The 18,656-nt window shown below is 33.7% G+C and overlaps 3 protein-coding genes across 3 annotated transcripts in view; 2 read left to right on the top strand and 1 right to left on the bottom strand.

Annotated features, from left to right (window-relative positions):
* Positions 1-18,656, top strand: part of LOC133328130 (AP-1 complex subunit beta-1-like) — a 363,610-nt gene that overhangs the window by 172,378 nt on the left and 172,576 nt on the right. The window lies entirely within an intron of this gene.
* LOC133328113 (ubiquilin-1) lies at positions 6,545-11,499 on the bottom strand. Its single transcript, XM_061536669.1, has 4 exons — positions 11,325-11,499; positions 9,919-10,594; positions 6,699-7,430; positions 6,545-6,634 (listed from the first exon to the last, which is right to left on the bottom strand). Exons 1-4 carry the CDS (start codon positions 11,418-11,420, stop codon positions 6,558-6,560), a joined length of 1,581 nt encoding a protein of 526 aa, XP_061392653.1. The 5' UTR covers positions 11,421-11,499; the 3' UTR covers positions 6,545-6,557.
* LOC133328119 (probable RNA-binding protein CG14230) lies at positions 15,187-17,091 on the top strand. Its single transcript, XM_061536674.1, has 3 exons — positions 15,187-15,379; positions 15,443-15,933; positions 15,994-17,091. The coding sequence occupies exons 1-3, from the start codon at positions 15,187-15,189 to the stop codon at positions 17,089-17,091; spliced, it is 1,782 nt and encodes a 593-aa protein (XP_061392658.1).

Below are 18,656 nucleotides of genomic sequence, written 5' to 3'. Positions count from 1 at the left end.
AAAATTTAATTATTTTTTTGGTTTTATAACAACTCATAATCCAAAAAATTCAATTTGGGGATAATTTCCCAGTAGATTAGATTTTTTTTTAATTATTTTCAAACATTACCTCGAAAATTCTTATTTTTAAAAAGGTTATGTGAATGGAAATAAAAATCCGTTACATAACCTCACTTTTTTTTAATTATTAAAATGTAATCATTTTTTAATTGCTATTATTATTATTTTCAGTTATATCCATTGCATAATCCAAAAAATGTAATTTGAAAATATATTTCCAGTTATTTAGTTTTATTTTTTCATTTTTTCAACATAACCTCTAAAATGTTTTGAAACATTTAAAGTATTATAAAGACAATATTTTTTTAAATTAAATATGTTAATTAATTATTTTATAAATTGCTATATGATTCCTTATAAAAATATTGCAATATTATTCAAAAATTATTTTAGAAAAAATTTTATTTACATTCACCTAACCTCACTTTTTAAATTAAATTATTAAAATGTAATTATTTAGTTATTATTATTACCACTTACATTATTTGCATTTCGTTTGTAATCCAAAACATGTAATTTGAAGTTAATTTTCCGGTTAATTATTTTTTTGTTTTATTTTCAGCCAACAACACTTGAGTGGGTCATATTTTGCATTGGTGGTGGTGTTGATATTTTTTTCATTTCTTTGGAATTCAATTTTTTCAATTTTAGGAATGCTCTACATTCCAAAATATTTTTTTTATTCTTTTTTTAATATGAAATCATATTCGGGTTACACGAAATATTGAAAAGTAATTCGCAACACTGCGGATCCACAAATTTGTATTTTTGTGTTGGGTGGGGGTGGAGAAGCTATTCGATTTTTTTTTTGTTTTTTTTTTTTTTTTTTTTTTTGCAATAAATTGCAAGAGTATTGAGTATAAACGGGATTGGGTTTTTTGTTGTTATTATTGCTTTCTATAAATTTGTTGATATGTTTACATTAAAAAAAATATTTTGAAATTGTATTGAATTTTTTTCGATTTTTTTTTTGTTTAGATAATTTTAATGAAAAAAAAATTTTTTCTGGAAAACAAGTGCCTTTATGGGTCATACATTTCATTCACTTCAATACTTCCATGGCAGCAATTTCCTTTTTTCTCTCGCGATTTTCATCTGCTGGAATAGAGAATTCCATGCCCCAACATTTTTTTTTTTTCGTTTTATTTTCAAACTCCACTTGCCAAACTTGTTGTCGATGGCAAAAATTCCTCTTGCATCACCCCAAAACAAAAACAACAACACTACAACAACTTTATATATATTTTTTGGGAGTCCGCCTGGCAAAGCAAGGAATCTTTTTTAAGGCGTTGTGCCTAGCCTTAACTTCGTTGGGTTATTTTTTTTTTTTTTTTTTGTATTTTTTTAGTTAGAGACTTTGTTCCCGCACACTTTGCACTCCTGCTGGAATTTCCAATGAATTAAATTGTTGCCTTTTTGCGGGACGGCCGGACTTTTTGAAAAACCACTTTTGGCAACAACAACTACTAAAACACCGAAAAACACACACACAAAATCCGCCAATATTCCAATTGTACCTCGACAGAAAATAAAAAGAACAAACAACAAAACAAAATGCGCGCCTTTCCGCTTCACACAGTTCGTTGGGTTTAATTCACGATCGTTGTTCAAACATGACTGACTGACTAAACAATCGGCAAAATGTATCTGACCACACGAATAGAAGAAGTTTGAAATAAATTGTGTTGGAAAGGAACATCAATATCATACATGTTGGATGGTAATGTTCGATGGGTAACATGTGAACACAGGTTGTAGACAAATCAATTGGAAAAGTACACTGAAAAATATTGAAAAAATATTTATTAAAAAAATAAATAAAAAAGTATTTCTAAAATAAAAGTATATTTTCAAAAATATGTTATCAATATTTCCATTCAATGGAAAAAATATGTTTTTTAAAATAATAAATAATTACAAAAGTTAAAAAAATATAAAAATATATATTTTTTAATATAAAACAATATATCATTTTTTTCAAAAAAATTAAAAAAAATTATTTTTTTAATATGTAAATTTAAGTTTAAGAAAATATAAAAAAATATAAAAAATATAAAATATTTCAAGACGATTTAATTATTTTTTTTAAATACAGCTTTTAGACTCAAAGTAAAAAAATCAAGGCGTGAATTTATTTAAAAAAAGATTTTTTCCAAAGCATACATTTAGATTTAGATTTATTTAAAAAATATTTTTTCAAGGCGTAGATTTATTTAAAAAATATTTTTTTAAGGCGTAGATTTATTTAAAAAATATTTTTTCAAAGCGTAGATTTATTTAAAAAATATTTTTTCAAGGCGTAGATTTATTTAAAAAATATTTTTTCAAGGCGTAGATTTATTTAAAAAATATTTTTTCAAGGCGTAGATTTATTTAAAAAATATTTTTTCAAGGCGTAGATTTATTTAAAAAATATTTTTTCAAGGCGTAGATTTATTTAAAAAATATTTTTTTCAAGGCGTAGAAACTTAACATATGTAATTCTAGACTCAATTCCATGCGCTATACCGAATTGCGTGCAAATCGAGGGATATATTGGGACTTTGATGCACTATTTACATAAAATCGATCGAAAATATATATGAAAGCTATATCTAAATCTGAACCGATTTTCAGGAAACTTAGCACACAACAGTCTGCACCTAATTCAGTACTCTATGCCAAATTTCATGTAAATCGAAGGATATAGAAGGACTTTGGTGCACCATTTACCTTAAATCAGACGAACCCATATATGGGATCTATATCTAAATCTGACCCGATTTTCTCGAAACTTTGCACACATCGTTCTGCACCTAATTCAGTACTCTATGCCAAATTTCATGCAAATCGAAAGATATAGAGGGACTTTGGTGCCCCATTTACCTTAAATCGGAGGAAAATATATATATGGGAGCTATATCTAAATCTGAACCGATTTTTATGAAATTTTACACACATCATTCTAGACCTAATTCATTACGCTGTGCCAAATTTCGTGCAAATCGAAAGATATATAGGGACCCTTTACATTAAAACGGACGAAATTATATATGGGAGCTATATCTAAATCTGAACCGATTTTTCCCAACTTCAATAGGGTTCGTCCTTGGGCCAAATAAGTGACTTGTGCCAAATTTCATCCAAATCGGATCATAAATGCGACCTGTACTTTGTTTACAAATTTAACATCTACAGACGGACGGACGGACATGCATAAATCGACTCAGAAAGTGATTCTATGCATATTCTCAAAAGGAACCATGTGTCTATCTCGTTTCCTTTTGCCTGTTACAAACATATGCACAAAGACATAATACCCTGTACCACAGTGTGGTGAAGGGTATAAATATGTTTTAAGGCTTCGATTCATTTAAAAATTAAATTTTTCAAAGTGCTGATTTATTGGAAAAAAAAATTCAAAGCGCTGATTTATTTAAAAAAAAACAAATTTTCAAAGTGCTGATTTATTTAAAAAAAATTTTCAAAGCGCTGCTTTATTGAAAAAAATAATTTTTCAAAGCGCTGATTTATTTAAAAAAAATAATTTTTCTGTTGATATTTATAGTTGACCTGGCAAATTGTTAATGTTTTTGATGATGTTTCGGCTAAAGGTCAATGAAAAATTTTTGTTTATGTTTTTGTTTTTATTTAGTTTTTTATTCTTCCGATATTTCGATTGTCATCGACAATCATCATCAGGGATAATGTTTTTTTTTTTTTTTTTTTTTTTTTAATTTGTGAAGGAAAAGCGTCTACTTAAATTCAAAGTCACAGTCAAAAAATAATTTTTTCTATTCGTGGATTTATTAAAAAAAATACATTTTCAAGGCCTGAATTTATTAAAAAAATATATTTTTTTCAAGATTTAAAAAAATTAATAGCGACTATAAATTGAATTTGAGTACCATTTAGTACCAAATTTCAAGATTCCAGCTCTATAGGTTCGCCCAAATCCAAATTTTACCAAATTTAGTTCCATTTAGCACATATTATTTCCATAAGAACCTTCCTCAACCATCCTACAAAACATCCTGCATACACCGATCCTACACAATCATTCCAAATTCAAATTTCAGGATTTTAAATCTATTGGTTCACCCACAATTCAAATTCTACTAAATATAGTACACAGTAGTACGAATTTCCAAAACTTCCTACTTAACCCAAACCTACACGCGCACAGTGATCCTTATTCCAAGTTTCATGATTCCAATTCCATCGGTTCACCCACACAGTAGTACGAATTTCTAAAACTTCCAATTTCAGGATTCATCCATCGGTTTACCCACAATGCAAATTGTACCAAATTTAGCACACAGAAGTATGAATATCTAAAACCTCCTTCTTACTACAAACCTACACCCCCATAGTGATCCTAAATTTATGTTTCCGGATTTCAACGCTATCGGTTCAATCAAAATTCAAATTGTGCCAAATTTAGTACAAATACATTATACATACCCCAACCCTACACCCCCATAGTGATCCCAAATCCGAGTTTCAGGATTCCAACTTCATCGGTTCACTCCCAATTCAAATTGTACCTAATTTTGAACACATTAGTACAAATTTCTAAAACTTTTACATATCTCAATCTTACACCTCAACAGTGATCCTGACTCCAAATTTCATGATACTAGCTGTATTGGTTCACCTAAAATTCAAATTGTACCAAATTTAGTACCCATGAATATAAATTGCTTAAACTGAATCCTGACTCCAATCCTACATCCCTACAGTGATCCTGAGTCCAATTTTCATTGTTTCCGCTCAATCGGTCACCTAAATCCAAATTGTACCAGTTATAGTACGATTTAGTACTTTTCGTACACATCAGTAAAAAATTTCCAAAACTACGTACATATCCCTGTCCTACATTCCGACGGTAATGTTAATTTCAAATTTCCGGATTCCAGTTTGATTTGTATCTCCAAATTAAATTTGTACCAAATATTGTACTATATAGTAATTTTCGTACACATGAGTACACGCTATTGGCTTGGATTAATTTTCAATATATTTTTTATGCAGACATTGGCGTCAATTTATTTTTAATATATTTGTTTTCCGTCACTATAGGCGTAAGTTAATTTTAAACATATTGTTCTTAAGTCACCACTTGTAATTTTATTTTTATATTTTTATTTTCAAAAAAAAAAAATATATATATATATATATATATATATATATTTTTAAAAAATCTTGATTTCTCTAGTATTAACTACAAACCCATATATTATTTTTTCTAAGTAAAACACTATTTTTTATTTTTTTTATAATTTTTATTTTATTTTTTTTTTATATTTCAAAAAAATAAAGAACAAAACTTTATTTTTATTTTCTCTCACTATATATAATATATATATCCCATTATTGTTAAACCTATGTAATGAATGATTGATTGAATGTTTCAAAAGAAATCACTTAAATTGTTTTTCTTTTATAAGCTGTGATTCTAAAGTTGGGGGGAGGGGTGGGTTGTACCAGGGGTCCAAAGGAGCGGGAGTGGTAGAGGGAAGGGGCACCAATATTTAAAGCGCTGTATGTGTTGTGTTTTGTTTTTCTATTATTTACTATTGTTGTTGGTTTATATACATTACCAAAATAATATGAAAAAATGTGATTTCCAGTTAAACAGAAATAACCTTAAAAACTGGCCAATAAATTTGTTGTTGTTTTTTTATCATTTCAAATAGAAACACAAATTCCAATTCACATTCAATTTTAATAGATTATATTTAAACTGAAAATCAGTTTATCGCTTTTATTTTCATTAGATAATCAAACGAAAAAAAATATTGAAAAAAAATCATTAACAATCAAATTGTTTTTTGGAATAGCAGAGCAGCAAAAACAAAATAATGTAAATGTCTTAAACCTCAGTACACACAAAGAAGAGAGGGGAAATAAAACATATTTCTTCAAGTTGCAAAAAAAAGAAAATGACCTTTCAAGTTATAAGCTAAACGCACGCACACACACAAATAAACAAATGTCACAGAATTATACGCAATACTTAAATTATATAAATTAAAGAATTAATAATTAATGCCAAACCAACAAAGCAAAAAAATCAATTTTGAACCTTGATGTGGATGGTGATAAAGCAAATAGGGAAATAACTGAATTGAATAATAATTATAGGTTTAATTAATATGTGGTCTTATTTTTGTTTTGTTTATATGGAAATTTGAAAATAAATTCTTTGAAAGAGTTACAGTTAACCTCAAAAAAAAAAAATCCAAAATCTATTATTATCTGTTTTATGTGTAATTGTGTTTACCGTCTTTGTTGTTGTTTTTTTTTTTGTTCATTTATATATTATGTTGGTATATATTTATAGAATTTTAATTATATTTTTATATATATATAAAATAATTAAGAGGAAAGGAAGAAGAAGAAAAAAAAACATTCACATACACAAACAAAGTTGGTTTCTTATTTTTGTTTTTTGTTAGGAAAGTTGTAGTAGTAGTTAGGGGGTGGGGGTGTGTTGTTAGGTTGGCTTAGTTTTGTTAACTTAAGGACAATTGATTTAAGGATAACAGTCGTTCAACAGCTGCATTGATGTCTCCAAAGGTGGCAATTAATGCTGCAAAACAAAAAACAAGAGAGAATTAATTTTTAAAATTTAAATTGTTTATTTTATATTTTACCTTGCAAATTAGCTTCACGATTAACAAAACCCATTGCCGTCAATTGTTCCAACTGCGATTGATAACGCACCTCTGGTGGCTGGCTATTATCCGCTGTGGTGGTCATACCATTCAACATCCTTGTCATAAAATCATTAAACAATTGAGCGTTTGGACCACCACCCGGTGCTGTGGCTGGTCGACTATCTGTTGCCGCTGTACTGTTCGTACTGGTATTTGTGGTATTCGTATCGGTATTTGTATTGCCGGGTGGTGGTGGTGGCACACCCAAAGAACCCATTAGGCCGGGAGCAGCAGACCGCAACGATTCCATACCTTGCTGGATTTGCATAATGGCATTTATGGCCTCGGGGTTGGAAAGTAAATTCATTACTTCGGGATTTTGCATTTGTGCCATAAATTGTGGCATCATTTGACGTATTTGTTCCTGCAGTTGGGGATTGTTGGCCAACATTGGACTGGTGCTAAGGAGACGTGCAGCCATATCGGGATCTTGATTCATTGCCTCGAACATTGATCGGGTATAGGGGGCGTTGAGGAGATTTTGCATTAGCGATGGATTTTCGGACATTTGTTGCATTAAACTTTGCATAGCTGGGGTGTTGAGTATGCCGCGTGGTGGCAAATCGGGATTGTTGGCGGCACCGGTGCCGGTACCGGTGGTGTTGCCACGTCCACCCCAAGGATTTGGGAGGGGTTCACGATTTTCCGTGCCCATTTGGGGATTGTTGCCTGCAAAAAAATTGAGGAAATATTAGTACATACAGATCAGTAAAAGAAAAATATCGAACTTCCGATTTAAAACCCTGCACCATTTAATTAATGCAGAGAGTGATATTAGAACTCAAAAATGACAGATTCTGGACTCAATTTGATAGTCTATTGTCCTTAAATCCACTGAATATAAAATGGGAGCTATATCTAAATCTGCACCAGAGTTATAATCAAATCTGAACCTGTTCAAAATTTTATGTCGGCAAAAAATATATAAAGAAAAAAAATTAAAAATTAATCCGATTTCAATGGAACTTAACACACGTCATCATAGACTCAATGCTATCGTCTGTACAACATTTGGTGAACATTTTACCATAAATCAGACAAACATTTGTATGGGACCTATAAGAAAATCTGAACAGAATCGAACCAAATTTGATACACTATTTATTATACTCCACTTGGCCCCTTGTGTAAGAATTCATGCCGATCGAACCGCCCTTTCTTCTTCGGTGCCTACTTTTCCTGAAATCGGTCGAAAATATATAGGGGAGCTATATCGAAATCTGAATCGATTTAAATGAAACTTGGCACACATGATGCTAGATTCATTTAAACCACCTATACCAAATTTCACATCAATCGCATAGACGTTGAGACTTTTGTTTAAAACTCGGTTGAAAATATATAGGGGAGCTATATCGAAATCTGAACCGATTTATTTAAAATTTGGTACACATGGTATCGGAGTCAATGCGATTATCTGTACCAAATTTCAGGTTGATCGTACAGACAGTGTGGCTTTAATGCCATACGATTTAGTAAAAACCGGATAAAAATAGAATGGAAGCTATATCGAAATCTGAACCGATTTAAACCAAACTTGACACACATGATACTAGACTCAATACAACCTTCTGTGCTAAATTTCAGGTTGATCGAACAGACATGACATTTTCAATACACCTGTTTGAAGAAATCGATTGAAAATATATGTGGGAACTATATCGAAATCTGAACCGATTTATACAAAACTTGGCACATATTATACTAGGCACATTTCAACCACCTATACCAAATTTAACTTCAATCGCATAGACGTTCCGTCTTTGTAACTGAAATCGGTTGAAAATATATATGGGAGCTTAATCGAAATCTTAACCGATTTCATTCAAATTTGAGACTCATGATTCTAGACCCAATTCGGTCATCTCTACCAAATTTCAGGTTGATCGCACAGACATTGTGTCTTCAGTGACCCTTATAGGTAAAATCGGGTAAAAATATATATGGCAGCTATATCTAGGTCTGAAGCGATTTATACCAAACTTGACACACATGATACTAAACTCAATACAACCTTCTGTGCTAAATTTCAGGTTGATCGAACAAACATTGTGTCTTTTATGCATCAGTTAGACAAAATCGCCTTAAAATGTATATGGGAGCTATATCGAATTCCGAACCGATTTATACCAAACTTGACACACATGATGTTTTCCTATGTTGGGTCGGAAATTTGTCTGCTGTTATTTTTCTATTTAAAGCTATTTCTGCTAATTTCCTTCCATAAAACAGCCCTAGTGCGACATAATTTTACAGATCTTGTCTTTTGAATGATGTCGTAAATTTTGAATCGTATCCTATTGCACTTTTTTGATCTTGTAATTCTTTAACAGACATGAATCTAGTCTCAATTCAGTCATATGTTTTAAATTTTAAATCCTAATTTTATGTCATTCGGACCCTATTTCCTTCTATAATACTTCGGCTCTAGTGGGACGTATTTTTACAGGGTGGCTTTTTGAATGAGGTCGTAAATGTTTCTAAAATCTAATAAACTACGTTAGGGCGGCAATTTTTCAATCCCTCCATAATACTTCGGCCAGATTGCGACATAATTTTACAGAGCTTGGCTTTTAAATGAGGTCGTAAATTTTGAAACATATTCTATCGTGCTTGTTTGATCTTGCAATTCTTGAACACACATGAATCTAGACGTAATTTTGTCGTCTGTTTTAAATTTTATATCATTCGGAGCATATTTACTTCCTTCCATATTATTTCGGCCCTAGAGGGACTTAATTTTACCGAGGTTGGTTATTGAATGAGATCGTAAATATTTCTAGCAATCTATTATACTATGTAAGGCCGGGAATTTTTCAATCCCTCCATAATACTTCGGCCCTAAAGAATTGCTGCGACTCTAGTGGGACCTAGTTTTTATCAATTGATAGTTTTCGAAGACGTTAGCCTGCATTTAAAATTGCCAAGGAGACTTAACATGTTGTCGTATACAAAAAAAAAAACTATTCTGCCGATTTTTCCTTCCATAATACTTCGGCCCTAGTGGGACATAATTTTACAGAGGTTGAATTTTGAATGAGTTGGTAAAAATTTGAAACCTATCCTAGCGGGCTTTTTTGATATTTGTCTTAAAATTTAAAGAAAAAAATAAATAAATTAATAAAATGTAAAAAAAAGTATCCAAAAAACTACTCACCACCTCCATTATCAACCAAACCGGCAAATGGATTGCGTGACAGCGATTCCGTTGCAGCATTCATCATTGGCTCTTGAATGTCACGATAGATACGTTGCAAAGCATTATAGCCCCCTGGGACCGATTCCAAATTCGACAAAGCACGATCATGCGAACGCATCAGTTCCTGCAACATTGATGGATTGCGAGCCAACTCCATAGTCTGGCGCAATAATTCAGGATTATTCAACATATGTGATATCTCCGGATTGCGTTGCATTAAATCTTGCATTTGTGGATTAGAGGTGATTAGCTGACGCATAACATCGGGATTATTCATCATTTGTTGAACCATGGGATTGTCCAACATGGTACGCAACAAATCACCGTTATTCATTAATTCACTTTGCATGCGGGCTTGCAAATCCATGAAAGTACCCGAACCGGCGCCCAATGCTTCCATGCCGGAAAGGCCACCCAAAGTGTTGAGGCCAAATGGTGTTTGACGAACATCAGCCGGTGGACGTTGGGTGGTTTCATTATTACGTGTCTTTGCCTTGATGACCAAGTGTACGGTTAGACCATCCTTGATGTTGTGCGTTTGCAGGGTATCAGTGTCCTTCATAATTTTACCGGCAAAAATTAAAACCAGCTGTTCCGGTTCAGCTTCAAATTTTTCAGCCACCAAGGCCTTGAACTGTAAGAAGATGGGGAAAAACAAAATTAATAAAAACAATAAAAAAATTAAATGAGAAAAAAATAGCAACAACATGTTTAGATAAACAAATTAACAACAAAAGCATGTGCTACTTGTTTTGATATTATTATGCTGATGGTGGTGGTGGTTGATGCTTTGAGTTCCGTAAGGTCATCTAGCAGATTTATTCTGGCATTGACATTTTGCAAGAACACGTCATGACACTGTTTGATCATGCTTGCACATTGCTTTCTGGGTCATTGTATTTAAAACAAAATAAAACACAATTCATTTTTTTTATTTCCTTTCCCTCTCTCTCTCTTCGCTTTCCGCATTTCCATTAAATTCAGGTGATGGGATGATTTGTTTTCCCGTCATAGGCTATAGTGAATGCACCACTCACTGTACTTTGACACACATGATATGTTTACCGCCACAGTTTATTATTTTTTTTTTCTCACTTGAATTCCACCCTCCCCCTAACCTTACCCTCCCTCCCCCATCCCACACTTTACCTAATCACACACTCTGAGAGCCATTCACAGTCATAATCTACCATCATTTAATTCATTACAAAATGCCATACGTCGGCAGAGCAAACCCGCCGCCTCTATCCGCTGCCGACATCCCAATACCCAATGAATGTTATGACCCTTTTTCGGTCTCTCAAATTGCTCAAAATCAAATCCAAATTTCATCATTTGTATTACAGCATTCCATCCACACTTACATCCTTAATTCCAGAATCTTCATCCACTTCGATCATTTTCTTTTCTTTTGGTGTTTTTACATTAACAATAATTCTTCTGTTTCCACCTTCAGCCATTTTGCTTTGCTCTTTCTTGTCGTTTTTTGCTGAGTAACTTTTTTCTTGCAGTTGGGGGAAATTCACTTTCTCGTGTTATGTTTTTGCGTTTAACTTCACTCTTTTTTGCTTTTTAATTCGCAATGAGTTGAAAATCGTAATTCGATTTGTAATTTCACAAAATATGTTGTAATTTTTAATGTGAATTTGGGTATTTTTTTCTTTTAATAGAATAAAAATAATTCGTCACTTTTTTCACCAGTAGTTAGCCGTAGTGAGCGATAATGCCATATCGTTTATTGTGTGAGTGGTGGGTGAGATGCCATATGCATTAATTAATGGCAATCACTGTAAATTGATAGCAGGCTTAAATTGATAACATGACTTGCCTATAACAACTACCAATTATCGCATAACCGCAGGAATGCAAGAAAAACCAGCAGGAAAGGATCAAAATCTGATGGTGCCGACCATGGTCTATTAATAAGGTAATCCTGGGAGGCCAGCCTTAAAGTTTGCTATCAAAATCCATTATGGTGAATGGACTTACATTATGAAAACGTAAACAAAGTCCAAATTTTTGACATTAGACTTGAGAAAAAACAGCGGTTTTCGTTAGCTGGGTGACCTTATTAATAGATCTTGGGACATTTGGAAATTCACAGGAAGTGATCTGGGACTTAAATTAAAACCCACAATCTATTACGAATTCATGCTATATCCATAGTGATTTGAATTTAAGTCGGAACCAATTCAAAATCAATCATTCTAGACCGGACCTACATATATATCGAATCTATATCTTAAAATGAGACGATTGGAAACGAATTTGGCACCTGCAATTCAAGACTTATTTCGATCTCCTACGAAAAATGTTGTTGTATATCAAAATTTGGTCATTCCGTTCGCAACACCTCGAAATATTCATATGTGACCCCATAAATATCAGATCGGAAAAATCTATGTCGATTTAGCCATTTCCGACCATAAAATAATGCTTTGAAATTTGAAATATGGGTACCAAAAATTATCAATATTGGTCCATGTTTTCAGGTAGCCACTATATATTTTGGTATTTTAGGGGGCTTGGGCACGATTTTCAAACTAAAAAGCTGTAAATTGATATTTTTGTTTCTCACTGGGTAAAAAATATTGCTACTTAAAAATTTACTGATATTGATCCACTTTTTAGGGTACCCACAATATTCGATATTTTGTGGAAAATTGTCTGCAAAGGTCCTCGTCTCAGTGATTATGGTTGATGTTGCAAATCTAAAAAGATGGGACCGCACCGAGTCTCTACGGTAATGCTTAAACAACAGGATGAGCAGGAAGTAGAGTATATGACTTCTGGAAGCCTGGGTAATAGTCCGGTTAGTAAATCCAGCAAAGGTGAACAGTACAGTCCGGACTTCTGAGGCATTACTTCAGTGTTGGTAGCGCTGGCATCTTCTAGTGTGACTATGACATCAATTGCCCCTCCGGGAAAATGGTGTCTGAGATGTCTGATTAATCAGGACCTTCAAAGGAGTGGCTAAATGTTGAAAAAATTCTCCACAACATCCTCCATTGTGAAAGAGGGTATGGTAGTGTCGAAGTCGGCTAGAATGTGGGCCAATAGGAGGATATCTGGAAAGGCGGTCAGTACGCAACCCTCTACTGAGTAACAACCCAACCCTCCGAATCCGCCTGCTAGTGTGTTTTCTAAGTCCAGAACCAATATTATAACAATAGAGATCAATTATATATTTGGACGCCAGTCATATTGTAGTTTCAGGGTAAAACAGGACAACTCCTTGAAGTAAAACAGGGAAATCCTCAGGTTGGGTGATATATTCAGAGCTGTTTTACTTCCCTCAATCAAATTCAACACTCCGGAATGCCTCAGCTGTTGTGTTGTATAAACCCAGAACAGGGGTTATAACAATAGAGATCAGTTATATGTTTGGGCGCCGGTGCGAAACAGGGAAACCCATTGGACTGAAACAGGAAGTTTCCAGGACGGGGTGATATCTTTGGAGCAAAACTCAAACCACCTGAATCCGTCTGCTGTTGTGTTGTCTAGAGCCAGAAACGGTATTACAACAATAGAGATCAATTATATGTTTGGGCGCCAGTGTATGTATAGTTCCGGAGTAAAACAGGGCAACTCCTTGTAGTGTAATAGGAAGTTCCCCAGGTTGGGGAGATATCTTCGGAGCAAAACTCAAACTACCAAAATCCGTTTGCTTTTATGTGGTTTGAACCCTGAACTGGTATTATAACAATAAAGATTAATTATATGTTTGGGAGCCAGTCGTATGTGTAGTTCCGGAGTAAGACATGGCAACCCCCTGAAGCGTAACAGGAAGTTCCGAAGGATGGGGTGATATCTTCGGAGCTGAATCAGGAAGTTCTCCAGGATTTGGTGATATCTCCGGAGCTGTTCAACTTCCCTCTCTCAAAGCCAACACAGAGTAAATCAGGATGTTCTACAGGTTCAACTTATATCTTCGGTATTGAACACCCTCCAGAAGACATAGGGATCGTTACGTTCGTGAACATTTGTACGATCAGCAGGTCGCAGGTCCGGTCATTAAAGGTTGAGCATCTATCTCGTCGATTTGAAAGCGTTTTTCCGCGCGACAATTTTAAAGATATTCGTCACCTGGACTGCGACAATAAAAGTGTATCTGTATGTGCTACACCAAAATTCTCGGGGCCCTATTCGACTGTGAAAGACACAGCTATCTGCAATATGAAAAAGAGGTTCTTACAGAGAGGTTCACACAGACGGTTAATCTGTCAGAACGACGCACTGAGAACTACAACGGGACACCCCATATACCCAGCCATGAAAAGAAGGATCTGCATGATATATAGATAAAAAGGAGCAAATATATATAAGAGAGCCTAATGCTGTCCTAAAAACAGATAAATTTTCAATTTAGTCCGATGATTACCATTTTCAAGCTGATAATTTAGAATTGCTTTAATTTTGAATATTGTTATGAAAATCTGGTTTTGTTTCCTTTCCACGTACATTAGGGTCCGATTTTTTCGAACTGCAACATTATCCTCAGTGTCAAAATGTATCTCGAGCAGGTCTGAAAAGCATATACACTGATGCAGTTGCTAATGCATTTAATAAATACATACCGAAAAATGAACAAAATGTCAAAAACCAGGAGTCAGATTCAGCCTTAGTTGCCTTAGGTGGGTTTTGACCCCCCCAATTGCAGAGAACAGACAGAGATCATCGTCTAAACGCACCTTTTATTATTTACTCGTGTAATCGAAGAGTGTTATCGATTATTCATTGACGGTGAGTAATCATTTCATTGTGTATAACACAACGAGTAATCATTTCACAGTGAATAGCATTCATCAGCTGTTATGTACTTCTTCCCTGCCCTCTTGGAAAATAGGGAACGTAAATAATCGGTAATTATCCATCACACTCATACGTAAACAATAGTCCATTTTCGTGATTTTGTTTTGAGTTTATTCTTTATCAGTCATTCACTGATATCTCCCTTTATTCATAGCATGTGAAACGTTTGTGTTTGATCAGTTCTGCTTGGATTGGATGAGTATTGCAGAAGGATTGTAAATTAAGGGGTTTTTAAGGTGAAAAATTACACAAAATTAAGTTCGAAATTTCGTATCGGTGTTGCCGATAGTGAATTCGTAAGATACGTGTCATTATTAAGTGAAAAACGGGTAAAATTGAATCGGGTGAAGAAAGCACGTGTTTACTTCCGTTGTTATTGTTTGTTGTTGCACTGAGCAGCCCCGATTTCCCCCAATGGAGTCTTCACGGTTTTTTGTGGCCAATTTGCCAACCAATACCAAGGAAAAGGATTTGCGTAATCTCTTTCAAGACTATGGCGAGATTAAAAATATTGAATTAAAAACCAAAGAGAATCTTGTGGATCCCAGCGATGTGAAAGTGATTGCCTTTGTGACACTGAATATTGGGGCCGATGATGCCCAGTATTGTAAGTTTGGAATACAATATGAGTTAAATGTGGATTTTTTTAATAAAATTTCTTTTTTTTCAGGTCTCAAGGATCTCAATTGGCAAAAAATCTATGGCCAACAGATAAAAGTATCCCTGGCCAAGGAATCCTTCTTGGAACGTTTGAAGCGGGAACGTGAAGAAGCCAAAGCGGCTAGTGATGGTAATCAGTTAATGACACCCAAACCGGTTGAGGAACAATCAGAACTTTTGAGTGCCCCCAAATCGAATAAACGTAAAATCTTTGATGTGGATGCGGATTTGGATGATGATGACGATATTCCAGCCGATTTATTGATAACCAAGAAAAGAGCATCGAATTCCTTGTATAATGGTAAAATTGTTATACAACAAAGTGAAGATGTCCAGCCAATACATGTTATTGAGGCCAAGAAGTCCAAGACTAAAGTGGTCAATACCCAACTGGATGATAAGTCCATGAGTGCCGATCAAAAGCGAAAGGAATCATTGAATAAAATGAAAAATCAATATCAGCAACAGAAGACGGCTATACAACAGGCCCTGCAGGGAATGGTAGGTGTCATTTTCTTAAAAATAAAAATTAATTCTAAGTGAATCCCTTTTTCTCCCTAGGATGCCAGTCAAAAATCCAAAAAGATTAAATTCAGTGATGCCGAAAGTGAGACGGAGGAAGTGAAACAACCAGTGGAGGTTTCCAAGAAATCCAAAACCAACATCTTTGGTTCCGATGATGATGAAGAAGATGAAACCAATATTGAATTCAAAACCCTGCCCACGGGGAAAAAGGGTGAAAAACTACTCAAAATGCAGGCCCATCAAAGTTTGGATCCACGTTTTCGTATTGATGCCAAATTTGTGGAAGACGAAGATGATGAAGAGGAAGGTGAAGAGAATTTGAATGAAAAACAATCTGCCCATAAAGATGAGGACAACGAAAGAGATTGGCAAATGAACATTTTGGAACTAGTGGTGGGCACAAAATTGGACTCAGGCAAGAAATCCGAAAAGGATCACAAAAACAAGAAAATGTTACGTTATGATCCCTCCAAGGATGAACATCAGAAATTTGAACGTTCCAAAGAGGAACAGCAGACCAAGAAACAGAAACAAACAAAAACAAAAGAATCCGACCTCGCCACACCAGCTGAAACTCCTGCCCCAGAGGTATCCAAAGAAGTATTTTATGTGGTCAAAGATAGCCTACAAGAGTCTCTACGTACCCGTGGTGAAGGTTTCAGTTTGCTCAGTATGTTCGGCCATAACGATCACCATGAGGAACGTGATGAACAACTCAAACAGTTGGGTAGTGAAAAAATTTTAGTCAATAATAAATTAGATAAAATGTTCAACGCTGCCAGTAATCCATTCTCGTATGATTCTTCTTCCGAATCCGAAACGGAAGAGCTGCAGGAGCAAGAAAATTCCCAGGATAAGGCAAATGAACCTGTTAGCAACAAAGATGGAAAGAAATCGAAAAATAAAACAAAAATTTCCGTTGAATCATTTTTCATACCGAAAAATGATAATCGCCTGAAGGAGGGTGCCTCCTTCTTTATCTACAAGAAATCCGATGCTGAAGATGGTGCTTCAACTGTAGAGAATTACATGGAGGTTCGTGAACGTTTGAAGAGAATTATTAAAACCAAGATTGCTAAGACGAAAAATAGTTTAGCCAAATCTGGCTATAAAATTAAAAAGAAGATGCATTGAGATTTTAATTTGATATTTCTTTCAAATTTAAAAAAATCCTTGGTGCATTAAATATTAAGTTAGTTGTAAAAATAAGTTTACATTTTGTTTATAATGTAATAAAAAAATTAAATGACAACAACAATAAATGGAACAGAATCGGACCAAAAAAAGATAAAAATGATTTTTTTGTAAAAAAAATATTGAAAATATTCTTAAAAAATTATTAAAAAAAGAAAATATTTAAAAAAATATATTGAAAATATTTAAAAAAAATATTTTGAAAATATTTAAAAAAATATTGAAAATATTTAAAAAAAAATATATTGAAAAATATATCAAAATAATATTGGAAATATTTTTAAAACAAATGTTGGAAATATAAAAAATTCATATGGTCCAAAAAAAATTTTGGAAGACTGAAAAAAAAGAAAAAAAATATTTTTTGTAGCAACAGTTTTTTAAAATTAAAAAAATTGGAAAATATTTTATAACAATTTTGTTCGTGTGGGTCAACAATTAGGGAAACCTGACCAACCCTGGTTCTCAGTAGAAAATAGATCCATTGTCCCAATTTAAAAATCCCAAGTATTTTGAAGGTACTTGTCCGATATTAAAGGCCCTAGTCACTTTTTCTAATGTAAGTGGCTTCAATCTAATATTTCTTATTCTCAGAGGGTCCTTTACTCCACGCGGAAATTTGTCACTACACTTTCATGATATATTATAGTCCGCATATAGGCAGCTCCTCCCCATTTTTTGGTATTTTAAAGCTTCAAACGAATTTTCCAATCGATGTAGGTTGTAATTTTCCATATTGGGTTCTCAGAACGTAATCGGCCTCATTATAAAGAATTTTCGATATAGATCCATGTTTAAAAAATAAACATTTCGCCATGTTTTAGGTGCTTTCAAAATCTTAACACTAGAACGCCGAAGGCGATCATTTTGACCGCTTTCCAATTTTAAGTACAAAAGCAACTGTGCATTTAATGACACTTTTTTTTAAATTTGGTGAATTTTTTATAATAAACGTAATTCTATGAGGTACAAAAAGTCACCATATTTTAAAAAAAAGTGTCATTAAATGCACAGTTGCTCTTGTACTTGAAATTGGAAAGCGGTCAAAATGACTGCCTTCGGCGTTCTAGTGTTAATTACTTTTCCCCAACGAAGTGGCTGTAATTTGGATTTTCGGGCTCTTAGAAAATAAAAATATGCATGGAAGAGATCTTTCCAAGGGGTAAAAATTTGAGATTCTTCGTGGAGTCAATCGGGTTTTATAGATGCGAATCTTAAGTTACAGGTAGGTGTATTGGTATCACCCGAACTTTTATTTATTATATTTTTTGTACCCTCCACCATAGTATGGAGGGTATATTAATTTTGTCATTTCGTTTGTAACTCATCGAAATATAATTTTCCGAACCTATAAAGTATATATATATATTCTTGATCAGGGTAAAATTCTAAGACGATCTAGCAATGTCCGTCTTTTTGTTGTAATCACTCTAGCCTCTAAACGAATTGAGATAGATCGCCAAAATTTTGCATAGGGGCGTCTTCTGTCTGCATGCAGGTCAAGT

Source organism: Musca vetustissima, unplaced genomic scaffold (assembly GCF_032173495.1).
Source record: "Musca vetustissima isolate MV318-11 ecotype Yass unplaced genomic scaffold, APGP_CSIRO_Mvet_v1 utg2661, whole genome shotgun sequence".
Taxonomy (NCBI): domain Eukaryota; kingdom Metazoa; phylum Arthropoda; class Insecta; order Diptera; family Muscidae; genus Musca; species Musca vetustissima.
This window is presented reverse-complemented; position numbering and strand designations above follow the sequence as displayed.

Coding starts and splice junctions, on each gene's coding strand:
- LOC133328113 (XM_061536669.1), bottom strand. CDS start 11,420: ATGGCTGAAGGTGGAAACAGAAGAATTATTGTTAATGTAAAAACACCA. Junction 10,595..11,324: donor AAGATTCTGGAATTAAGGAT/GTAAGTGTGGAT, acceptor ATCTTCTTACAG/TTCAAGGCCTTGGTGGCTGA. Junction 6,635..6,698: donor TCGTGAAGCTAATTTGCAAG/GTAAAATATAAA, acceptor TTTGTTTTGCAG/CATTAATTGCCACCTTTGGA.
- LOC133328119 (XM_061536674.1), top strand. CDS start 15,187: ATGGAGTCTTCACGGTTTTTTGTGGCCAATTTGCCAACCAATACCAAG. Junction 15,380..15,442: donor GGCCGATGATGCCCAGTATT/GTAAGTTTGGAA, acceptor CTTTTTTTTCAG/GTCTCAAGGATCTCAATTGG. Junction 15,934..15,993: donor AACAGGCCCTGCAGGGAATG/GTAGGTGTCATT, acceptor TTTTCTCCCTAG/GATGCCAGTCAAAAATCCAA.